At 39.0% G+C, this 23565-nt stretch overlaps 1 protein-coding gene across 20 annotated transcripts in view; it reads right to left on the bottom strand.

The window, feature by feature from the left end:
• The window catches only part of RGS7 (regulator of G protein signaling 7), a 548216-nt gene that overhangs the window by 14068 nt on the left and 510583 nt on the right, over positions 1-23565 (bottom strand). For 14 of the 20 annotated variants that reach the window (XM_078357252.1, XM_078357254.1, XM_078357256.1 and 11 more), the window contains 4 exons: positions 21201-21326; positions 15211-15397; positions 11345-11434; positions 9055-9135 (listed from right to left, as the gene is read on the bottom strand). In XM_078357252.1, coding sequence (XP_078213378.1) covers positions 9061-9135; positions 11345-11434; positions 15211-15397; positions 21201-21326 — 478 coding nt within the window. In that variant the 3' untranslated portion in view covers positions 9055-9060. The remainder of the gene's footprint in view (positions 1-9054; positions 9136-11344; positions 11435-15210; positions 15398-21200; positions 21327-23565) is intronic. The other 6 variants (XM_078357255.1, XM_008985750.4, XM_002760875.7 and 3 more) reach the window with 1 other exon arrangement.

The raw sequence follows: 23565 nt of genomic DNA, 5'->3' as shown, positions 1-23565 counted from the left end.
AAATAGATGAAAAACATCTTTAATACCAACATAAAATATGCATGACCTGAAGAGGCAAAAAACTGATGAATGAACTTTTTTCCCCCAGAAATAATAGAACATGCTAGAGAATATGCTTTAAATTTCCAATAACAGCCTATTTTAGTAATGGGTTCTGATGGCTGAAATTACAGGTATAAGTGGTGTATTTAGGATTGTCCAATGTATGCTCCTGTTTTTCTTAGATACTGGCCATCAGCAAAAACAATGACAACAGCCATTAAAACATGGTGCACAGTGAAGAGGGCATGAGATTTTGCCCAATCTGGGCTTGTGTATAGTATCAGCCAAAAGCAAATGAAAAATGCAGCGGGGTGTCTGCAGATATACACGTAATATGCTTATAGATGCATGCAATTTAGAGAAAGACATCTAATGTATAGCGATTTTGAATGGTCTGTTTTAGTGTTATTGCTTTCTGGGTATTAGGACAAATTATGAAAAAGTAAAAATTACACCCACAGCTTGTCATCAGTATGAATGGCTTTCTTTTCTGAAAGATGTTTCATAAAAGAATGCTAATGAACACATATGATGCTACATGCATCTTTAGAATAAGCAAGAGAAAAGGAGAAAGTCATCTTGGTGATGACAAAGGCTGCTAGTAAGTGACCTCACGACTAGGAATAATTAATATATGGCTCTACTTTTGATGGAAATTAAATTTGGACATCTTAATAAACCCAAACTTTATCAACTTAATTTCCATTCATTTTTTCCCTAGATATTTAAAACAAATGTATAAAAATAATGTGCAAATATTACCCTTTAGAATATTGATGAAATTCTGCTGCACTCTTTTTCATTCTATTCAATGCCGTTTAACTCAATGACATAATTGAGATTGAGAGTTGGCCACCTGCAAGGTACTTTGCCAAATGTTGAAATGCTAAGATTACATTACATGTAAGAGATAAGTCCTATATCTCCTTGCCTTACTGAGCTACAATTTTGAACCCTAATATGAGATTCAGATCATTTTAGAATCATAATTCAAATTCAAATAGCTTCAAATAAAATCAAAGCGATAAAGCAACATACTGAGCTAATGGGCGTGTAACATCATTTCAAAGTGAGGCTGTGTGATGTTTTCCTGTTGTCAAGTCTTCTGGCAAACTTGGTTCAAAAACGGTCTAAGTCTTCGTCTTCCTTCATTTCTTCGATTTTACCACCCAAGGTTTTTTGGTTATCATCTGATGTGCAGATTACGACAGTAGCTGCGGATGCTGCAAACATATCTTCAGATCCTCCTAGCTCGTCCTCACTAAGGCATAGATGAAGATGGCCCATGTGTAAATCCAGAGCACAGGCCATGTCCTTGATTACCTTCTTCTGTGCTCTGCTTCTCTATCTGGAAACCTCCACAGTAGTCCTTGCCTGAATTTGCCATCTTCAGATCCTCTTTCTGATGCCACCTTTGCTCTGTCTCTCTCTCCTGCAGTGCCAGCTGCCCCACTATGTAGTAGACAGGCCGCTTGCTTAGGCCTGTTCCTCTCCCTGCCTACTCTGCGCTGCTTTAAGAAAAACTATCAGCATTTACCTTAAGGAATTTAGTGGAAAGCCAGATGTGTTCACTGAACAGTTAACTTGCATGAGCAGAATGAACCAGTGTAGGCACACATGTTAGCAGTATCCCCAGAGTAGTAATTTGTGTTCATATCTGTCCCCTTGCAAAGTGTAAGCTTCCTATGAGCAGGGGCTTTGTCTTAGCTATCTATTCTGCGAAAAAAGAGCCTGGAAAACAGTAGGTTCCCAGTAACTGTTTTCTTTTTTGTTGTTGTTGGATAAAAGAATCTAGTAGTGCTTGAATACATGGGTGCCCTTGGGTTGTAAACTTATCATACAGAGCCCCCAGGCTGGTCTCTGGCTGAGGTCTCATAGCTACTGGCATAAACCCAAGACTTCATATTCACTGGAAGAGTACTGTGGGAAACGTACTTTGGGAAATGCTATAGAATCTTCTGCCCCTGGCATATGTAGCTGCAGGGAGGACATTTCCCACTTGGGGGAGTATCTACTCAGCAGTCCCACAGCATTCCTTAGGAACCCCAGGGCTGCACTGGACACTCTATGACACAAACCCATGCTACAATTCAGTGCTCACAGAACTGGAGCAGCAACTTAAGAACTAACGATGCTACCAGGGGAAAAATGAAGATATATTGGCCGAATTAAATTAGGCTACATGGTCTGATCTGCTGCCCACTGATCGATTTACATCACGCTGCAGCGAAACGAAGACTATTTTCTCAGGCAAGTCATCGCCACCCCCTGTTTCAACAAAATAAGATGGATAGCCATATCTGCCAGCTACAGAATGACAAATGAGATGGTTTCAGGTCCACAGCAGAAGAAAGAAGAGAAAATAGTTCAGCTTCGAGCAGACTTACTTCATGTGCTTGCTGGTAGTATCTACGGTGGGGAAATTCAATGACCAGTTTATCAATTATTTTCACTGAAGGTGTAGTAGGAATTTTTTTTTTTAAGATGGCATCTCACTCTGTTGCCTAGCCTGGAGTGCAATGGCATGATCTCAGCTCACCGCAACCTCCGCCTCCCAGGTTCAAGCAATTCTTCCTCAGCCTCCTACAGGCAGGCACCGCCACCACACCTGCCTAATATTTTTTGTATTTTTAGTAGAGACAGGTTTTCACCATATTGGCCAGGCTGGTCTCGAGCTCCTGACCTCGTGATCTGCCCTCCTCGGCCTCCCGAAGTGCTGGGATTACAGGTGTGAGCCACCACACCTGGCTGTAGTAGGAATTTTTAAGCAGAGTTTACCTATATTAGTGTATCTGTAATCCCGAGCAACAGAATCCATAGCACTCAACCACATAAGAATATGCAAAAAGTCTTTCTTCAAGGTAAATTCACAGAGGCAGAGATATAAAATCAAAACTTCCTTCTCATAAGTTCCCAGTCTGCTCGTGTCCTATGATGAATGTTTTGCAAAGCCAATAATCTGCTTCATGATGATGGTGTTTATGTAAATTGAGGGTGTGACTCACTCCTTGGAGCCCTTACCATGCCTACAACTTCATTAGTATATACATAATCTAGAAAATGTCCTTTCTGAATACTCTAAGGTTGTCTCTACTTTATTGTGGTAGAAACTAATATCAAGGAAAGTGAAAGTAAGGACAGTCAAGCTGTCTTTTTTAAGCATGAAAGAGTATCACACAACCCGACACTTGGTCAAAACTGAATACAGGTTGATGAATGAATGATTTAGAAAGTAGTACAATGGTATATAAAAACAATGATATAAATGCAGCAGATGCCACCAGGTCAGTTTTCTTTATTGGTATTATTTATGGGGAACACATCCAGTGGCAAGTTTATACGTTGTCTTTTTAGGTGTTCTAGGACCCTTTCCAAAATAGCCTATTTATATTAATGTGCGTGTAGGTCCAATTATAAAGTCCAAAGTGCTCAGCCCGGAGTGACATGGCTCAATCCTGAACAGAACCAAGGTCCAGCCCAAACGTACCAGGAATGGGCAGTTGAGGGACGGCCCAATAGGATTTGACACTGTACCACCCTGCTCCTACCCTGGCTCCATAGCTGGGGCTGTGTTTCCCAAATGTGGCATCTGTATTGTTCACAGGTTTACACTCCATGCAGAGGGTATTTCCCAGCTTACAGTCTTGGTGGCTAGTAGAGGATGGAGGGAAATTTCACACTAGATTTTACATTTAGTAAAAACCAAGTTAAAAATCACTTGACCAGGGTCTGGAAACCATCTTTAGAGTCTTCAACAGTGTCTTAAATTAAACAATATAAGTTTCCTAGAAAGTAGCTACAGTTCTTCACTGACTAAAGACTAATTGGTAGTGCAGGTCTGTTGATGGGTAACACTCTGGTTTTGGAAATCAGGAATACAACATCTGATTCCCACCTTCCAGAATACGTTATTTTTTCCCTCTAGTGTATGCTCTTGCATTAAGGAAAAGAGAAAAATACAAAACAGAGAAAAAGAGAGAGATACCTTTTCTCTTGTAAATTTACATTCCAGTTAACTAAGCAGTTCAATGTTTTATGAAAAGAAAATCAATATATAACTTGGATTTTATCATACTATAGCCTATAAAAGCAATGCATAAATACGTAAGCAATAACCTAAATGTCCATTAATAGATGATAAGACAAATTATAGGGCATATCCATTCAAAGGAATTTTGCGTGGTTAATAAGTAGAATCCTTTAGGAGAATAGTCAATTATTTGGAAGACATTTACAATGCATTTTAAGTGAATAAAGAATGTTTCAAAAGAATATTTAAATAAAATTAAATTTTAAAATATTTATATTTATTAATATAATTTTTTCATATTAATAAATGCTAATTGTAGCTATGTCTGGGTAGAGAGAGTGGTCTAGAGGTGAAGAAACAGAGGTTCAGCTGTTTAAATGCTTTTTGAAAATTGTTACTATTATTATTTTTGTAGAGACAGGGTCTTGCCATGTTCTCCAGGTTGGTCTTGAACACTAGGACTAGAGCCATCCTCCTGCCTCAGCCCCCCAAAGTGCTGGTATTACAGGCATGAGCCACTGTGCCCAGCCTTAAATGATTTTTTAAAATTCACATGGCAAGAAAACATAGGACTAGGTTTCAAACCTGAATAGAAACACATCAAATTCCTTCGCCCAGCCTCTTTTCACCATGTTACCACTTACATAATCTGAATAAGGTTGTATTAACCAGTGATTCCATAGTGGGCTTAGATAAATCATTTAATTTTATGTAACCAAAAGAACATTCTAAAAATACACTAAGTATTGTATCCTCTTCGTTTTAAATTTCAAAAAAGAGGATTTATATTTACATTTTCTCCTATCAACATTTAAACAATTGAGTTACACAGTTAAAAACATATTTGGGCCAGGCACAGTGGCTCACACCTGTAATCCCAGTACTTTGACAGGCCGAGGTGGGCAGATCACTTGAGGTCAGGAGCTCGAGACAACCCTGGCCAACATGATGAAATCTTGTCTCAACTAAAAACACAAAAAACTAGCTGAGTGTGTTGGCAGGTGCCTGTAGTCCCAGCTACTCAGGATGCTGAGGCCAGAGAATTGCTTGAGCTAGGGAGGTGGAGGTTGCAGTGAGCCAAGATTGAACCACTGCACTGCGGCCTGGGTGACAGGAGTGAAATTGTGTCTCAACAACAACAACAACACAACGGATTTGATCCTAAAGATCAACCGACTTCGGAGCCAACCCACTCCTGTTAAATTTCTCTCATGGAGTCTCCACCATTTCTTGCCATTCACTGCAGTCACCAGTGCACAGTTAGTAGCTGAATGCACTGGCATCAATACACCAGGACAGAGGGGATGGGATGGGCAAGGAGGCACCATCTTTTTTCTACTGATTCTTTTAAAGCCTCTACGGATAATTGTCTTCATTAAGAGAGGGTGAAAATATTTCCCAAAAGAGATTAGATTAGGTGAATCCCTGGGTGTTCAACATTAATACTGCCTAATATTCATTTTCACTTTACTACTTTTGTAGCCCAGAGTCAGGCTGATGTAATTTCCACTTCACACAAAGTAAAGACAGGAGCTGAGTCACATAGTTGGCATTGATTGTGAATCTTGATTGAAGGTGTGGCTAATCAGTCATCCTACCCTGTTTTTCCCTTGTTTCCTATCTGTCCCTCTTTAATGTCTGTGTAGCAGACAGATGTTATGGTATTTCTTATGTTATCATCTTTTCTTATTTTTGAGACAGAGTTTCATTTTGGTGCCCAGGATGGAGTGCAATGGTGTAATCTTGGCTCACTGTAAACTCTGCTTCCGGGGTTCAAGCAATTCTGCCTCAGCCTCCTGAGTAGCTGGGATTACAGGCATGCACCACCACACCTGCCTAATTTTTGTATTTTTAGTAGAGATGGGGTTTCACTATGTTGGCCAGGCTGGTCTAGAACTCCTGATCTCAGGTGATCCACCGGCCTTGACCTCCCAAAGAGCTGGGATGACAGGTGTAAGCCACCTCACCCAGCAGATGCAATGATATTTTAATGGTTGAAAAGTGGTGACAGATTTGATGATGGTGATGAAGAAAATGATTTTCATAATTCTTAAAGCGTATGAACTTTAATGAAAGAGAATAAAGTCAACTTAATAAGAATAACATTTAAAGGTATGAAAGGACAGAGTAACCCTTGAAAGACCAACCTTAAGAGACTTCTCTGACAGCAGAAAAAAATAAAGAAATAGAGTAAACAACAAGAAATGAAAAGGAGCTTTCTTGAGATAGCGAACCACAATGTGGGCACTACACAAATGTGAGTTATTTGTATCCTACCCATTTTAGGATTACTGAAAGGAATGAGAGTAATCCATAAAGAGTAAAGGATTTAAAGTAAAAAAAAAGAAAGCTTGCTTCCAGTTCCGGCTGTAACACTCAACAGCTGAGAAACGGCAAAGGCGAGCTCACCTCACCATTTCCCTGTCTGTCTGTCTGTGAAAAGGAGGGGACGCCTGCCTGACTACCTCCCGGGATTGTTGTGCACGTGAACGATGACCAAAACAACAATAAAACAAACCACAAGGAAGCCGTATTTTCTGGAAGAGTGAAAGTGCAATGCAATCCTCAGATGTTTATTATAATTTTTCTCTAAAGTGCCAGTAAGTGTTTATGAGTCTGGGTAACTAACAAAAGCTCCCTGGAATGGCTGACTAGCAAAATATTTTTGTCTCTGGGGTGAAACAAAAACAACAATGCCATTTTTCTAACCTCGGTTAGAAAAACCCTAGTCTGGAACATGTAAATCAACTTACTAAAATAGGCACGAATTGGAAATGGATTCAGACTGGGGAGGAGGGTATCATCAGGTGACAAGATTTATTTATTTTTTTGTCAGTTGGGAGAATGTCAAAGAGCAGGGTGGATCCGTGGAAATAGCATCAGGGAACAAAATACGTTTGGAGTCAGTCCCAGCTGCTTCACTAACTATGTGACTCTAAAAAAATTATGCACCTCCTCTGACTTTTCAAATTTCTTACCTATAAAATGGGTAAAACAATGGGTCTAATAATACCTACCTTACAGAGTCAGCACATGGATTAAATCAGATAATACTGTCAGTGCCCAGTGCAGAGCCTGGTACATGGCAGATACTCAATGAATGTGAGTTGTTGACTCATCTCCCCCCTTATTTTCCTAGACTACATACTTGTTTAGGAAATGTAAGAACTTCTATTTCTTTCTTGGATACCGCTGTCCACGTTGCCTCCCTGTATGTACCAGAGTAACCTGTGTAGAAGATTCCTTTAAAATCTTTACATAAATTCCGTCTTTACTCCATTAAGTCTATCTGATTATGACAAAAATCACTCATTCTTTATCTTATGTTAAATCATTTTATTGAACCTATAAAGATGCCTCATAAAATTTAGGATGTAAAGACCTAAGATGTTTGATACAGCTGCTGGTCCTTAAGGTATAAAATATGGAACACTAAACCAAGGTGAAAGTCAGAGACCCTTTCTCATTTCCTTACTCCATCTATTCAGAATAACACCCAAATAAAAGTACTAAATAACAAAGATCACGTTTTATTTTTCTGGATGGAAAAGGATTCACACTAAACAACAGTGTCTGAAAATCTGAAAATTATTATTCTGGTTTGCGTGTGTGTGTGTGTGTGTGTGTGTGTGTGTGTGTGTGTGTGTTTGTGTGTGTGTGTATGGAAGGTACTTGTTTTCCTTCAATAATTCCATTTTTTTTTAACCTCTCTTTAAGAAGGTGGTTGCTCTTCTTGGTCTATTGAAATTCTACAAATCCAGTTAAATATTACTTCCGGGAATTCTCAGATTACATATGGGCCCTCCCTCATCACCCTAGCACCCAATAGACATTGTTTATCTTTCCCTTGTACATCCTAACATTTTGTTTATACCACTGGGTACCGTTGCAATCAAGCTCTACCGTGGATGTCCAACCTTCGGGCTTTCCTAGGCCACACTGCAAGAATAATTGTCTTGGACCACACATAACATATACTGACACTAATGATAGCTGATAATCTTAAAAAAAGGTCTGTGCATAATTTTTATAATATCCACCACCACAGATAAGCAAAAAAGTCCTTGCATTCAAAGGGTTGGACATGGCTGCCAGTCTATGCTTTCTACATGGTCCCAAGACATAGCCCACGGTTTAGAATAGAGGTGGCATTTGTGGGAATTTTGATTGCAGGTGTGGATGAGCAGTCCTCCCTTCCCTTTATTTCTTATTGGTTGTTTCTTAAAGTTTGCAGTGTGAGAGCATATGGTGCTATTTTAAGAGTCTGACAAGTGGGTCAGATATGACGTTGGGAGAAAGACAACCATTTGACTTCCCCTTTCCCTCTTCCCCAGCTTGCATCACTATTTTAAATTATATCACAGAAATTTCCATTAGAATTTCGAGACCATACATTCTGTCAGCATTATGTTTGAAAAGGATTAATTTGAAATGCTTTTTAAACAATACACAGAGTACCTTACAATATCTGATAGTCACTTTCTCCAGCAAAATCTTGGAGAATTTTTTGACATTGTCCTTATTACCCCATGGTGGCTTATGAGGCATGCTTCAGACAATTCTATATTAAAGGACAGAGGTTCCAATAGTGCCAAAATTCTGTATACAATGTGATTAATTCCTGGAGTCTGTCATTCTCTGTCCCTTTAATTGATGCAATCACACTGAATGTTCACAGGAATAGATACTGTTCAAGGAACATATACTGTTCTTTCAAATTCTTTCAAATACTCTGTGTACCGTTGCAATGATAATTCACAAGTAGAACTGAATAACATTCCCACCACAAGGATCCTTGAAGGAAACTGAACACAAAAGCCGTATCTTTGTTGAATCCAGTTGGCTCACATTTCCACACACATAACTCCACTGAACTGGTCATCACAGCAAAAGCCACAACACACACATACAGCAGCATGGAGCTAACCACACAGCTCAACAGACAATGCAGACAAACTTGAGTATAAACCAAGATTTTCTACCTCTTTTCATAACAGGTTAGTGCTGGCCCTCAGTGTTGGTGTACAGTTTTTATGGCATGGGAAAATAGGGATGTTTCTGCCCTATAAAAATAAATGTGTTGAAGGCTTTAGTTTGAGCTTACACAATGTCAGAAAGTTCCAAAGGTACTGGCACAATACAAAAAAAAAAAGAATCTTACAAACAAATATATATCATCAAAACACATGGCAAGATACTGAGAAAACACTGGTAGAGAAAATTACTGTTTTCTCGGATGATTTATGCAACAGTTTTCAGCACCTTCCTGAAAAATAAGGAATAAGAAAGGCAGGCTGGTGGGTCTTTGGTGGGGCATATCTTGTCACCAACCACCACTCATATAAAATCTTTAACTTTAAACTGCTCAGTAGATCATTTTTTCTCTGCAGAAGTAAAAAGCATACAACTCTCACTGTTCTTAATCTTTTAAGTCTCAGGAAGGGCTAAGAAAAAGAGCATAGAAATGCATGCACTATTTTTAATAAAGAAAGGAATATAAGGAATAAAAATAAAAATATAAAGAATAATTATTATTCCTTCCTCTTATATATCGTAATATCAACTTCCTTCCAAACTTTAGTTCTGTACAGATACTTGTTCTCAGAACATCTTTTTCTACTCTGGAAAGGGATGGGACAGAAAGTTAAGTAGGAAACAGGAAGTTCTGAATTTGAATAAAAGAAACACTTTTGCTGTTATCAAGAAATCAAGGTGGGCATCAGGGCTAGAAATAGGGAAATAGGAAAAATTTCATTGGACTTAATGATTCATAATTCCTCAAAAAAATAAAACTTACCATATTCTGTGCAAATTTTTCAAAAGATGTTCTGCGATCCATAGAGTTTCCAGACTTAACGTGTGTGGGGTAGGATAGGGTGAAGGGAAATAAGGGGAGGTTGAAAACAAAAAGAGAAAGCAAGGAAAATAGAGCAGAAAAAGACAGGATAATGAAATGATGCAACACCAAATCCATGTTCTAAATCAGAGGGCCCACGGAGGTAGGAGAGCCGCCGAAGGAGGCTTCTTCTCAAAGGACATGGGGCTCTGCTTTCATTAGTGCTAACACCAAAAACTTTCCTTGTACAAACGAAATGGAGTGATTCAAGCAAAATCAAATTAAGCCGAAATGAAGTAGATATGTGAAGCCTTTATAGTGACATTTTCAAAGCCTAAATACTTAAAAGTCTGGCAGCTTATCCTCAGAGTATCCTCAAAACTTTTATCAGAAAAAAATTTCTGTTGATAACATAATTAATTCTATAGAGCATTAATGTCTAATAGAACTTTCCAAAAGGATGGAAATTTCATTCTATGCTGTCCAATACAGAAGCCTCTAGCTGTGGTTATTGAGCACTTGAAATTTGGCTAGAACTTTATATAATTTTAATTAACTAAGATGTAAGCAGTCTCATATGGCTAGTGACTGCTGTAGTGGATAGAGTTACTACAAAGCATCCATTTCCAGTTGTAAAGGCAATGGACTTTTAAAAATCCTATTAGCCTACATGATAATCATGAATTACACAAAATTACAATTTAGACTCAGAATTTCAAGAAGGTATGAACTATTTTAAGATAAAAAATAATGATGTTGATTTTGATGTCCAGATTTTCTCTTCCCTGTTATATTGATTACATAAGGAGTTATGAACAAGAGAGACATTGATTATTAATGTTATTTAATAATGAGGCCTTCTACAATGCTCCTATAACCTGCTTGGCTACCATTCGAGGTGTATAAAATTCATCTCAGGGATATTAAGTGATTCAGGATAAATGCCAAATGAAAATATTCAGAAGCAAACATTCCTATATTTTGTCATCTATTATTGAAAAAGGTGAGGCTACTTTCAGTTATGAGGTCTGGTTCAATACCTTCTAGCTTACTAAACAAAGAAACCCCTCTCCAAGTTTTCAACCTAATGACATTGTTACTTTCTTTTCTTTATTGCAATTTTGATCCCATGAAACTAGGCATACAGAAGACTAACATGAAACATGAAAACAACTTCTAATAAATTTTGCAAAGCATGAACATCTGCAGAAACAAACAAACAGAAAGTAATACAATAAACAAACAAAAATTAAACAAACAATAAACAAACAAAAACAACTTAAACGGCCCTTATAAAATGCAAAGGTTTGGGGGAGGGTCTTGGAGTATGTTTACTTACCATTAGTCCAACACTCTGGATTCAGCAGAGGTAATTACTCCAAATAATTATAGCTGAGAACTAGCTCAAGAGAAAACAACTCACAAAAAAACAATACCTTTTTCTTTGCCTGTAGAAGCTCCTGATAGGCACTGGATCTTATAAAACGTGGGTATGAATCACTTTTCATCAGTTTGTAAATGTGCTCCTAAAAAGAAATAATGGTGGAGGTACTTCTTTATTATTTCTTGGGAAAAGTAATAATAGAGACCAAATCTAGTAGCAGCTAAAAATAGTAACAGTAATAACAATGCTCGTTAGAATACCTTCTATTTACAGGACATTTAGATCTTCAAATTCATTATCTCATTCATGGATCATTGTTTAAATTGGTTTAGGAGCTAAAAATCACAACCAGTCATTAAAAAAAAAAGGAATTTGGTTAACAGGATGCTGTAAAATAACTTGAAATCAAGTTACTGACTTATATAGATCACTAGAGAATATAACTAAGTTTGCTGTCTCTTAAAATTACTCTAGGCCTGAAGTGGGTAATGTGAAGTCGGACTGAGTAATCATCCTGGGCGCCTTTGGCCTCTACATTTACTGGGAGGATGCCAAACTGCTCAGATGAATCAAATCATCTCTTTGGTACAAATTGCATGGAAAATTGTCTTCCACACCCACTTTGGGTCAGAGCACAAGTCCCAAAATAAATTTTGTGACATTTAATTGCTAAATCTCCAAATTTGTGTGCTCTTTTTTATTACTTATTCAGTGACGGCTTAGGTCAATATTGGATCATTCACCCCTAAGAAGTTTGCAAAATTCTGTTTTGATGATGAATTTTGGTAGACAAAGAAGTCAAAGAAAGGAAAAGGTACTCATTCAATTCAATCTTGACCCAATCTAGGGAGATTCTACTCTTGTCTACTGCAGCTCAGGGAGCTTACATGTGCCTTGATCTTCCCCGTCTAGTGAACTATCAGTTAGGTGTAGAGCTTTGAACTATTGGAGAGTATTCTGGATGTCCCAATTTTTTGTTGTTGTTGTTGCTTGAAGAAAATATACGTATTTTTTTCTTTTTTTGAGACAGAGTCTTGTTCTGTTGCCAGGCTGGAGTGTGGTGGCATGATCTTGGCTCATTGCAACCTCCAGCTCCCAGGTTCAAGCAATTCTCCTGCTTCAGCTTCCTGAGTAGCTGGGATTACAGGCACCCGCCAGCATGCCTGGCTAATTTTTGTATTTTTAATAGAGACGGGGGCTTCACCATGTTGGCCTGCCTGGTCTCGAACACCTGACTTCAGGTGATTCACCTGCTTCAGCCTCCCAAAGTGCTGGGATTACAGGCGTGAGCCACTGCGCCTGGCCCTAGAAAATATGTTTTAAAAAATGACTCCAGTTCTCTGGACTTAAACATAACAGCAATCATCTGAAGTTCCTCTAAATCTATTTAAAGACATTCTGGATGAAGTCTCAAGACCTAGCCCAAGGGTGAATCTTCAAAGAATGTTTTAAGTTTGGAACTATATGGGAATTTGTTTGAAAAGTAGGCAAATGGCTGGCTTTGGAGTTAAGCATTCTGAGATTCAGATCCTACCTTGCTCAAGAACTATCACTTACAAATAGGATACATTTAGGCCAACTTTTTCATCTCTCTGATCCTTAATTTTCTAATCTAAAAGATAGTATTGTTGTGATGATTCAAGGAATAATAAATGTGTAGCGAAGCATGGGGTGTGCATAGTAAATGCTCAGATATACTTGGGTATACGGCAGGTACTCTTTTTAAGTGCTTTCCGGTATTAGGTAATTTAACCCTTACACAGCATCTATGGAATTGGTAACCATTGTGTCCACTTTACAAGATGAAGAAATTTTGAGGCATGGAGAAGTGGTCACAGAGCAGAGCTGAAATCAGAACTCAGGCAATTTACCTTAAGATAGGATTTCTTTTAAACACACATACACACACACGCACACACACACACACACACACACCCCTAGAATTAAATATCTGAGCTTAACTGAAAAATCTAGGGCCAAGTGGTAAAGTTTTCTATAGACAATATTATTTTTTCTTTAAGAAAAGAGGATCTTATTAGGCAAGAATATTTTTAAATGACACTGATAACCAAAAAAAAAAAAAAAATTCTTTTTTAAATCTCAGGAAGGATATTCCAAACATTTTACACATTGCTGGCTCTACAAAGATGCTTGACATTTTATCTTGGACTGACAGAAAGAAAAATCAGCAGAGAAGTGAGCAGTAGGGCCAGAATTTCTGGCCTGCTCTCTGTCATGTATCTCTCTAGAGTATAATTATTTCTACATCAGAGACCATGGCTGAACCACATGTGATGGGTATCCAGTTAGCTGTTAAAATCCATATTAGTTTTCTACACAGTTGCTGATTTTTTTAAATGAAAGCCAAGGAGAAATATATTTTCTATAGAGAGTGGAAATAAGAAAGGATATTTGTGTATCTCATTCTTCATCTTCCATATTTTATTTTAGTAATGTGTGTGTGCTTTTAAAGGTACTTTTTAGAATTAATATTCTTCTCCAAAAGAAGTTTAAGAAATTATAAAGTATGCAGGTTCTGATTTAAAAATCAACTTCAACACATCATTAGGGAGAGGGTACAGTGACTCATGTCTGCAATTCCAGGACTTTGAGAGGCTAAGGTGGGAGGACTACTTGAGCCCAGGAGTTGGAGAACAGCCTGGGCAACATAGGGAGACCCACCTTGTCTCTAAAAAACATATAAAAAAATTAGCCAGGCATGGTGGTGCATGCCTGTGGTCCCAGCTACTTGGGAGACGGAGGTGGGAAGATTGTTTAAGCCTGGGAAGTCTCGGCTATAGTGGGCCACGATCATGCCACTGTACTCCAGCCTGGGTAACAAAGAGAGACCCTGTTTCCAAAAATAAAATAAAATATATATTTAAAAAACCACATTATTAGGAAACACTATCCCCTCGTTACAAGTTTATTTTTCTTCTTGAGTATCAATATTTTTTGAGAGAAAGCAGAAATTTAAGTTGGTTCTACAAAGGGAATTAAGATCCAGTTTGAGAAAAGATTATTAAAAATTTGTCTTAGGAAGTTAGAATCAGTTTTCTTTTTTTTCTTTCTGTAGGCTAAAAAATTAACTTGAAAAATTAATAAATATCAGAATTTACTATTTGATTTTTTCAACACAGACAAAACTGGTTTGAGTTTGACAAAAGTTTAAACTAATTCAGTTTGAATAATTTATAATAATGAATAATTAGGAATGTCAGAGTCTTAGAGTCTCTATATTGAAGATGCCTTAAAGATGGTAAATCTTTAAAAAATATATTAAAAATTTTTTTTACTTAGATGGGGTCATCATTAGATAGTGTTTGCTCATTTATTGGGGGACAAACAGCAGAAAATGAAGTAAAAGTTTTCAAATATTTCATTTATGCCCCTTCGCATAAAAATATTCAAACTTAGAAAATATTCCCAGGCTTGGCTGGGTGCGGTGGCTCACACCTGCAATCCCAGCACTTTGGGAGGCCAAGGTGGGCAGATCACGAGGTCCAGAGATCGAGACCATCCTGGTCAACATGGTGAAACCCGGTCCCTACTAAAAATACAAAAATTAGCTGGACATGGTGGCCCATGCCTGTAATCCCAGCTACTCAGGAGGCTGAGGCAAGATAATCGCTTGAATCCAGGAGGCGGAGGTGGCAGTGAGCGGAGATCATGCCACTGCACTCCAGCCTGGTGACAGAGTGAGACTCTGTCTCAAAAAAAGAAAATATTCCCAGGCTTTAAAAAACTATTCAGTTTAATGTGTCCTTGTTCCTTCCTAGATCAGTGAGAGTTATTTCACAGTTACCTAAATTGAAAATCTTAGAAACAGCTGCCATTTATAATGAAAATAAAATGAATATATCCAACTATCAACTTCTCAGAAGCACGTTTGTGATGTGAGGCCCACCATGCACCCACCTGAGCATCTTCAAACGTGTATCGTCCAGGTTCCTTCACGTTCTGTGTGGTTTTGTCATAACTCTTTGAATCCAAGTTAATGGCACTGGGGGCTCCGGGAGCCAGAAATTCTTGCCATATTTCCTGAACTCTTGAGGGCACTTCTTTAATAGGCCTTTTTTTCAGGTCCTCTACTGCCAGCCAGAATCTATGCAAAATGTGAGATCAGGTGTTTACTCTGACGGCCCATGATCTGAAAATTCTTGTGACATTTACGGATCATGCAGTTCATCATAATGACTCCCAGCAAACTCACTTTCTCTGAGGGCTTCGAGTATCAGGTGGTACTCACTTATTTTCTCCCAGTAGTTGTATTCAAAGGTATAATTTTCTTTTGAAGGAATTATTAAAGATGATCTCTTCTAAGTGTTTGTTGTTAAAAGCAGATCTGCCAGAGCCCTGCATAACTTTAATTTTACCTAAGGAAAGTGGCACTGCCAACTGTTTGCTGGAAATGAGGAGGCGTCTGAAGGGCATTAAAGGTGCGGGGACACGGGCATCCAATCGGGAGATAAAGCTTGCGTTACATTGTGTTTTTTGGATTTTCTGTTCATTTGAGCAATGAGGGCTAATATGGAGAGGCTTTTCCGTTCTAGCTGGTAAGGGAGTTACAAAGAAGCTTTGCTGGAGTTAAAAGAGACCTGGACATAGATCAGAAAATGCCCTGGCTGGGAAAACAAAAGTGATTAATTAATGTCAAGCTAATTTAATTGAGAGAGGTATGGAATGACAGAAGCAGCAGGCTTTCACATGTAATTACTGGAAGAGTTTAAATGTGTAGAGGCATCATTGCAATTCAGAAGCCACTGAATAATATATACGGACTTACTTCCGAACATAAACTTATTGATAGCATATGTAAACTGAAAAAACCTGGGAGTGTGTTTTGGTTGAGAATAGCAAGTGGCAAAGTCTAGTGAGAAGGGACCACACTGTATTAACGGGTTACATTTCTTCAGTGTTTTGCTCTAGGATAGAGCTTACTGGTTAGATCTCCAGAAACACTTTAAAAGATAAATGGGTATATAATAATTTGTTAATAGAAACAAACACCATATGTGAAAAAGGAACTGCTAGGACTTGTTATCCTCCGTCAACACTTATTGCTCTAATAGTGAAGGAAGACAGCCACAGAGACAGCAAACTTCAGGCTCCAGAGTCTTAAGAGAGGCACAGGTAATCAGCAGTACTTTCGCAGCTACTAAGCTTTAAATTGAGCATTAATAAATAATCAGAAACCAGTAACAAAGCACATGAGTTAAAATGAGAATATCGACTACCACTCAGTCTAGTGATATCTGAGTTTTCATTTCCAGATTTTGTTTTCTTACAGATGTGTGTAACAGAGGGTGATCTAACTTGGACAATGCCTTAAACAGGAAACGAACACCACGACTTTTAGAAAGGAAGGCTCAAGACCATTCCCTCTTAAAACACAGATTTAGGCCGGGCGCGGTGGCTCAAGCCTGTAATCTCAGCACTTTGGGAGGCCGAGGCAGGCGAATCACCAGGTCAAGAGATCGAGACCATCCTGGCCAACATGGTGAAACCCCATCTCTACTAAAAATACAAAAATTAGCTGGGTGTGGTGGTGCGTGCCTGTAATCCCAGCTACTCGGGAGGCTGAGGCAGGAGAATTGCTTGAACCCAGGAGGCGGAGGTTGCAGTGAGCCGAGATTGTGCCATTGCACTCCAGCCTGGCACCTGGCAACAGAGCGAGACTCTGTCTCAAACAAAACAAAATGAAAAAAAGAAAAACCCCACAGATTTAGACACTGTGCACTCTAATAGGAATCCTATTTGTAATCCAAGGGAGCAGGAATGTTGAAATTAATAAATGCTCAGTCAAGTTCATTCCAGCACACTTTGAACACATAAATCAAGACACTCTCTGTCTCCAAAGAATGAGTAAAGATAAACCGTTTAGGCCAGGCACAGTGGCGAACGCCTGTAATCCCAGCACTTTGAGAGGATGAGGTGGGCGGAGGTCAAGAGATCGATCATCCTGGCCAACATGGTGAAACCCCAACTCTACTAAAAATACAAAAAAAAAAAAAAAATTAGCTGGGCGTGATGGTGCACACCTGTAATCCCAGGTACTCAGGAGACTGAGGCAGGAGAATCGCTTGAACTCAGGAGACAGAGGTTGCAGTGAGCCAAGATCGCGCTACTGCACTCCACCCTGGTGACAGAGAGAGACTCCATCCCCAACAACCCCCAAAAGAGATAAATTATTTAAATGACCATAATACTAGGAAGCACATGAATGACTCTCTAGGAAGAGAACAAACTAGACAGTCAGGGAATGCCAAGTGGGAAAAAAGCCTCTCTGCTGGGGCAAGTGCTGGACCGGAAAAGGGGATCTAGAAAAAGCTATAATAAATCCAGTGACATCTGAAATGGGCCTGGAAATAAGCATAAAACAAACAAGGGTTGTAGGTTAATAACCACACCTACACTGCTACGTAGGTGCAGGAGCTGCTCTAAGTGATCCACCTCTATTAACTCATTTAATTCCCACAGTAACTCTATAAAGCAAGTTCTATTATTTCCCTCATTTAGAGAAGAGGAGACTGAGCATATGAAGATTAAGCTGCTTATTTAAGTTTGTTCACTATTAGTGTCACAGCTGAGGTTTGCCCCCAGAAAATCGGCAACAGAGGACAGGCTCACAGCTGCCATCATCACTGTCTTTCTTATTGTCACCATTACTGTAATTATTGTAATAGCTTAATGGAATGGAGGAGCTGGGTGCAGTGGCATGCACCTGTGGTCCTAGCTACTCAGGAGGCTGAGGTGGGAGGATCAGTGAGATATGACAGTGCCACTGAACTGCAGCCTGGGTATCAAAGATCCCATCTCTCTCTTTTTTTTATATTGCATTTTAGGTTTTGGGGTACATGTGCAGAACATGCAAGATATTTGCATAGGTACACACATGGCAGTGTGTTTTGCTGCCTTCCTCCCCTTTGCCCACATTTGGCATTTCTCCCCAGGCTATCCCTCCCTAGCTCCCCCCCTCCACGCTGTCCCTCCCCTATTCCCCCCAATAGACCCCAGTGTGTAGTGTAGATCCCATCTCTCTTTAAAAAAAATCCCATATCCTTTATTTCATGCTAGCTGGAACCTAAGAAACTATTTTTAATGTCTTTGATTCTTGATTACCTCATCAGTAAAATGGGATGATAGTGCTTATTTCACTGGGTTTCCATTGGATTAATTGGTTTCCATTGAATTCGTTGATTAAATTAATTCCATTAACTTAAACTAATGATATAAATTATATAGAAGGCACTGAAAAGTACCTGGCATATTTTTAGGCATTCAAAGATAAAAACTCATATTACTACATTTTCTTAGCACTTGCTCTATGCTATATGTTTTGCCTGAAAAAAATGAATGTTGAAATACATTTTAGAATTTCAAAGAGCAGAGGGTTTATCTGAAGCATAAGTAGTTATCAAGAAGCATTTGAAAGAAATGCTCAGATGAGTGACACACTCTTGCTGCACAGAAAGTTATTTTATTTTAAGTGCTATTAACAACCCTGTTGACCACTGGACCGTTTTGCCTCCTTCAGTGTGTGACACAAAGCAGAGTAGGGCTCAGATTTGGGGAGCAGGGGACAGCAGTTTGGTACTGGTTTGAAGAAAACCAAGAATGCCACTTACATGCAATCTGACCTCCTTGGCCACACTTTCTCAGCTTACCCTTTCTCAGCCATACTTTTCTCATCTAAAAAATGAGGCACTGTTCACATTTCGTGTTTGTTTTGGTGGTTACATGTGTGATGATCAGAAATAATGAATGCAAAATATAACAGAGCATACTTAAAAGTAGTAAATAGAAAATATATTCTGATGTCTTGTAGGTATTCAAGAATTAATCCAATCTACATCTTTCGTTTATCTACCTGTCTATACTTCCTAAGGAAACATGATAGGCACACATTAGATACTAAAATATATATGTATATATTATGTGTGTGTATATATAATGCGTGTATATACATAAGATAGTACAGCACTGAATGATTAAGATAAACGATTAAAGCTTGAACTAGAAATTGGCAGTAATTCAATTCATGCTTGAAACCTAGAATCCACATGCTATTCTTTTTCTAAAAGCATCTTCTGTCTCCCTGTTTTGCCCATTTATCTCCTCCCCATTGTGCAGCTCTCAGCCTAGAAGCGATTTCTCTTAGTATCTCTCTGCTGATCTCTAACTCTGGATTAGGCATCCTCTGTGCTTCTCCCACCTAAACACCCATGATTTTGCAATATGATTTGTTTTCTTGTCTGTATTCACCAATTGACTGTAATTTTAATGAGAGAAAGAGATGCTTTTATTTGGCTAGGTGAGGCTGGTAATGCTTATTACTTGTTTATTTACTCATCATGATACAAATGATATCAGCATATTTTCAAAAACTTAGAGCATGAGAAGAAAATCCATCTCCCCAGCCACTAAAATGCCTAAAGTATTCTTTATTTCTGCTTTATTTTTAATGCATTATTTATTCATTCATTTATTTATTTATTGAGACAGTCTTGCTCTGTTGCCCAGGCTGGAATGCAGTGGTGTAATCTCAGCTCACTGCAACCTCTACTTCCTGGGTTTAAGTGATTCTCATTCCTCAGCCTCCCCAGTAGCTGTGACTACAGGTGTGTGCCACCAAGCCCAGTTAATTTTTGTTTTCATTTCTTGTAGAGATGGAGTTTGCCACGTTGACCAGGCTGATCTCAAATTCCTGGCCTCAAGAGATCCACCTGCCTCGGCTCCCAAAGTGCTGGGATCACAGGTGTGAGCCCCCACGCCTAGCCTATTAATGCATTCTTGCACCTGACAATGTGACCTCAATATAGAAAACGTTATTAGTAGGCTCAATAAAGAACTTTAGCAACTTTAGCAGCAAGATCTTGCAAAAGCCCAGGTAGGAAGGGTTCCCATAAATTGGAAGGAAAATAGGAAGCTGCATGCCAGCAATCCATGCTAGGCACACACGGAGAGTTAAACCCCTCCAGGTTCTGTCTGCCATCATCTTGCTCCATCCATGTGACAGGTGTCAGCATACATCTTTCTGAATGGTTTGGGATTGCTACCTGTGGAATCTCCTAAAAAGAATGTGACAACGCCTGGCACTACCTAGTTCCAATGAAAATAAATGAATGCTGAGACCTTTCAGCAAATGAAGTTTACAGGACTGCGTAAGTCGTGGAAAAGGAAAAATTGGGCATCAGGTTTCAAAAGAGTGATGAATGAAAGAGCTCACAGGAAAACAGTCTTACATAGTGGAAAGTTATCGAGCTATTAAAATCCACTCTAATGTCTTATATTTAAAAATGCAATTTTCAGATCCTCCTTATGTTAGCTAATTTAAAAAATATGTAAGGATGATGTTTACAACAGATGGGCAGAATGGCTGTCCCTGTCTCACGCACAGCTCAATGCTGTGCTGCTCTCAATTGCCCTGTGGCTATTATTTAAATGTGCAAAGAGAATGAGACAGCCCAATAGTTTGGTTTCAAGTTATTTGATATAGCTGCCCAGTCTCTTCTCTAACTTGCTTGAGAAGCGATATACAGAGATAAGCAACACTGACAAAGAGGTGACATTTTAATGGAACTTCATGTTACTGGCCAGTCTCCACTTTGCCAAACATGGTTCTCTGTACTGCATTTCTTTATAGAGTCCATTTCAAAGTCACCAAATTTGTATAGTGAAAACCTCTGGAGACACAGAGACAGTGTAAAAATAAGTTATAAGAAATGGATATGCTGGGCAGCCTTTGCCTTGCTCATCTTTTTCCCCTTCATTAGGTGACAGAAATTCAGTGGGTTCATAACATCATTATGTTGGTAGAAGAAGAATCGAGCTATTACCTACAAAATAATCAGACACATCACAGACAGTGTTTCCCTGGCGTATACGATCCAAGCAATGTGTCTTACCTTAAATTTTCTGAGCTGAATTCTGACTCTAGAAATTTAAGGAACTGTTCTCTCCCAACTGGGTCTTTCAATGCCTCGTCCATGCCAAAACCCCATCGTTTTACCCTCTGTTGGCTCGGTTCTTTGCTATAGAAGATAAAACAAAGGCAAATACATTCGTTTCATTAGAATTCCCATTTTTTTGTTATTACATTCCCCTTAAAATATGAAGTTTAAGGTGGTTTTTTCCAGTTCTGTGAAGAGGGTCATAGGTAGCTTGATGGGGATAGCACTGAATCCATAAATTACTTCGGGAAGTATGGCCCTTTTCATAACTTGATCTTCCTAACCATGAGCATGGAATGTTTCTCCATCTGTTTATGTCCTCTTATTTCCTTGAGCAGTGGTTTGTAGCTCTCCTTGAAGAGGTCCCTTATGTTCCTTGTTAGTTGTATTCCTAGGTATTTTATTCTCTTTGTAGCAATTGTGAATGGCAGTTTGTTCTTGATTTGGCTCTCTTTAAGTCTGTTATCGGTGTAGACGAATGCTTGTGATTTTTGCACATTGATTTTATATCCTGAGACTTTGCTGAAGTTGCTTATCAGTTTAATGAGATTTTGGGCTGATAAAATGGGGTCTTCTAAATATACAATCATGTCGTCTGCAAATAGAGACAATTTGACGTCCTCCTTTCCTAATTGAATATGCTTTATTTCTTTTTCTTGCCTGATTGCTCTGGCTAGAACTTCCAATACTATATTGAATAGGAGTGGTAAGAGAGGGCATCCTTGTCTAGTGCCAGATCTCAAAGGGAATGCTTCCAGTGTTTGCTCATTCAGTATGATATTGGCTGTTGGTTTGTCGTAAATAGCTTTTGCATTCCATCGATACCTAGTTTATTGAGAGTTTTTAGCATAAAGGCTGTTGAATTTTGTCAAAGGCCTTCTCTGCATCTATTGAGATAATCACGTGGTTTTTGTCTTTGGTTCTGTTTATGTGTGTGTGTGTGTGTGTGTGTGTGTGTGGAGATGGAGTCTCGCACTGTTGCCCAGGCTGGAGGGCAATGGCGCAATCTTGGTTCACTGCAACCTTCACCTCCCAGGTTTACGTAATTCTCCTGCTTCAGCCTCCAGAGCAGCTGGGATTACAGGCACACACCACCACACGCAGCTAATTTTTTATATTTTTAGCAGAGACAGGGTTTCACTATGTGGGCCAGACTGGTCTCAAACTCCTGACCTCATGATCTGCCCACCCCGGCCTCCCAAAGTGCTGGATTACAGGTGTGAGCCACTTCGCCCAGCCAATAAAGTCTAACATTTATTGAGCATTATATGCTAAGTGCTTTACATAAATTCTCTTTTAGTTTTTGCTAATCACTTTATAAGATAGGCATTATTAATCTTATTATTTTATAGATGAGGAAAGAGAGGCACAGAGTTATCACTTGCCAATGTCAGGCAAGTAATAAGGGGCAAAGATCCAGATGTTCTGACCCCAGTGTGCACTCTCTCTCTCTCTTTCTTTTTATTTGAGATGGACTTTCACTCTTGTCACCCAGACTAGAGTGCAATGGCATGATCTCGATTCACTGCAACCTCTGCCTCCAGGGTTCAAGCAATTCTCCTACCTCGGCCTCCCTCCCAAATAGCTGGAATTACAGGTACCTGCTACCATACCCAGCCACTTTTTATATTTTTAATAGAGATGAGATTTTATCACATTGGCCAGGCTAGTCTCGAACTTCTGGTGTCAGGTGATGCACCCTCCTCAGCCTGCCAGAGTGTGGGGATTACAGGTGTGTGATCCCACATTGCTTAACCGCTATACCACACAGTGTCAGAAAGGTATGTTGTGCCAGGAAAAATGCATTGGTAACCAAAAGTCTCAATACTCGTTTATGATTCTGGTATCAACTAAATATGTGACCTAATCCTAGCGGAGTCACATTTTGGGGTTCCAGCTTTCTCATCTATAAAATCTTTAACTTGTGGATGAAGAGTTCTGGGCATGTCCAGTGTTTAAGATTCATGTCAATGCAAAAGAAAGAGATAGTCCAGAAATGCAATCTCGAGAACTGCTAGAAGTGTAAGAGTACTAATCTTCTCTTTGCAAAGTGATATGCCATGATATTTTCATGACCCTGTTAAGACTAATGATGTAATTCTTCCCCTATATAGCTCACGAAAAAAACTAGGGAGTCCTCAGTGGTACTTTGCTTTTCTTAGGAAGTAAGTGTCATCCCAGTTTCTCTTACAGTGTTTCTGGCAAGCCCATTTGTTTTGAAATTGAATTTATAAACACATACTTGTGTTGGGCTTAAGTATGTATGGCTTTAGCATTCATTTTACTTGAATACATGAGTCTTTATGGCTATGTGGATTTT

The sequence above is a fragment of the Callithrix jacchus genome, chromosome 19 (genome assembly GCF_049354715.1).
Source record: "Callithrix jacchus isolate 240 chromosome 19, calJac240_pri, whole genome shotgun sequence".
NCBI classification, from domain to species: Eukaryota; Metazoa; Chordata; class Mammalia; order Primates; family Cebidae; genus Callithrix; species Callithrix jacchus.
Note: the sequence above shows the minus strand (reverse complement) of the source record. Positions and strands in the feature narration are given on the sequence as shown.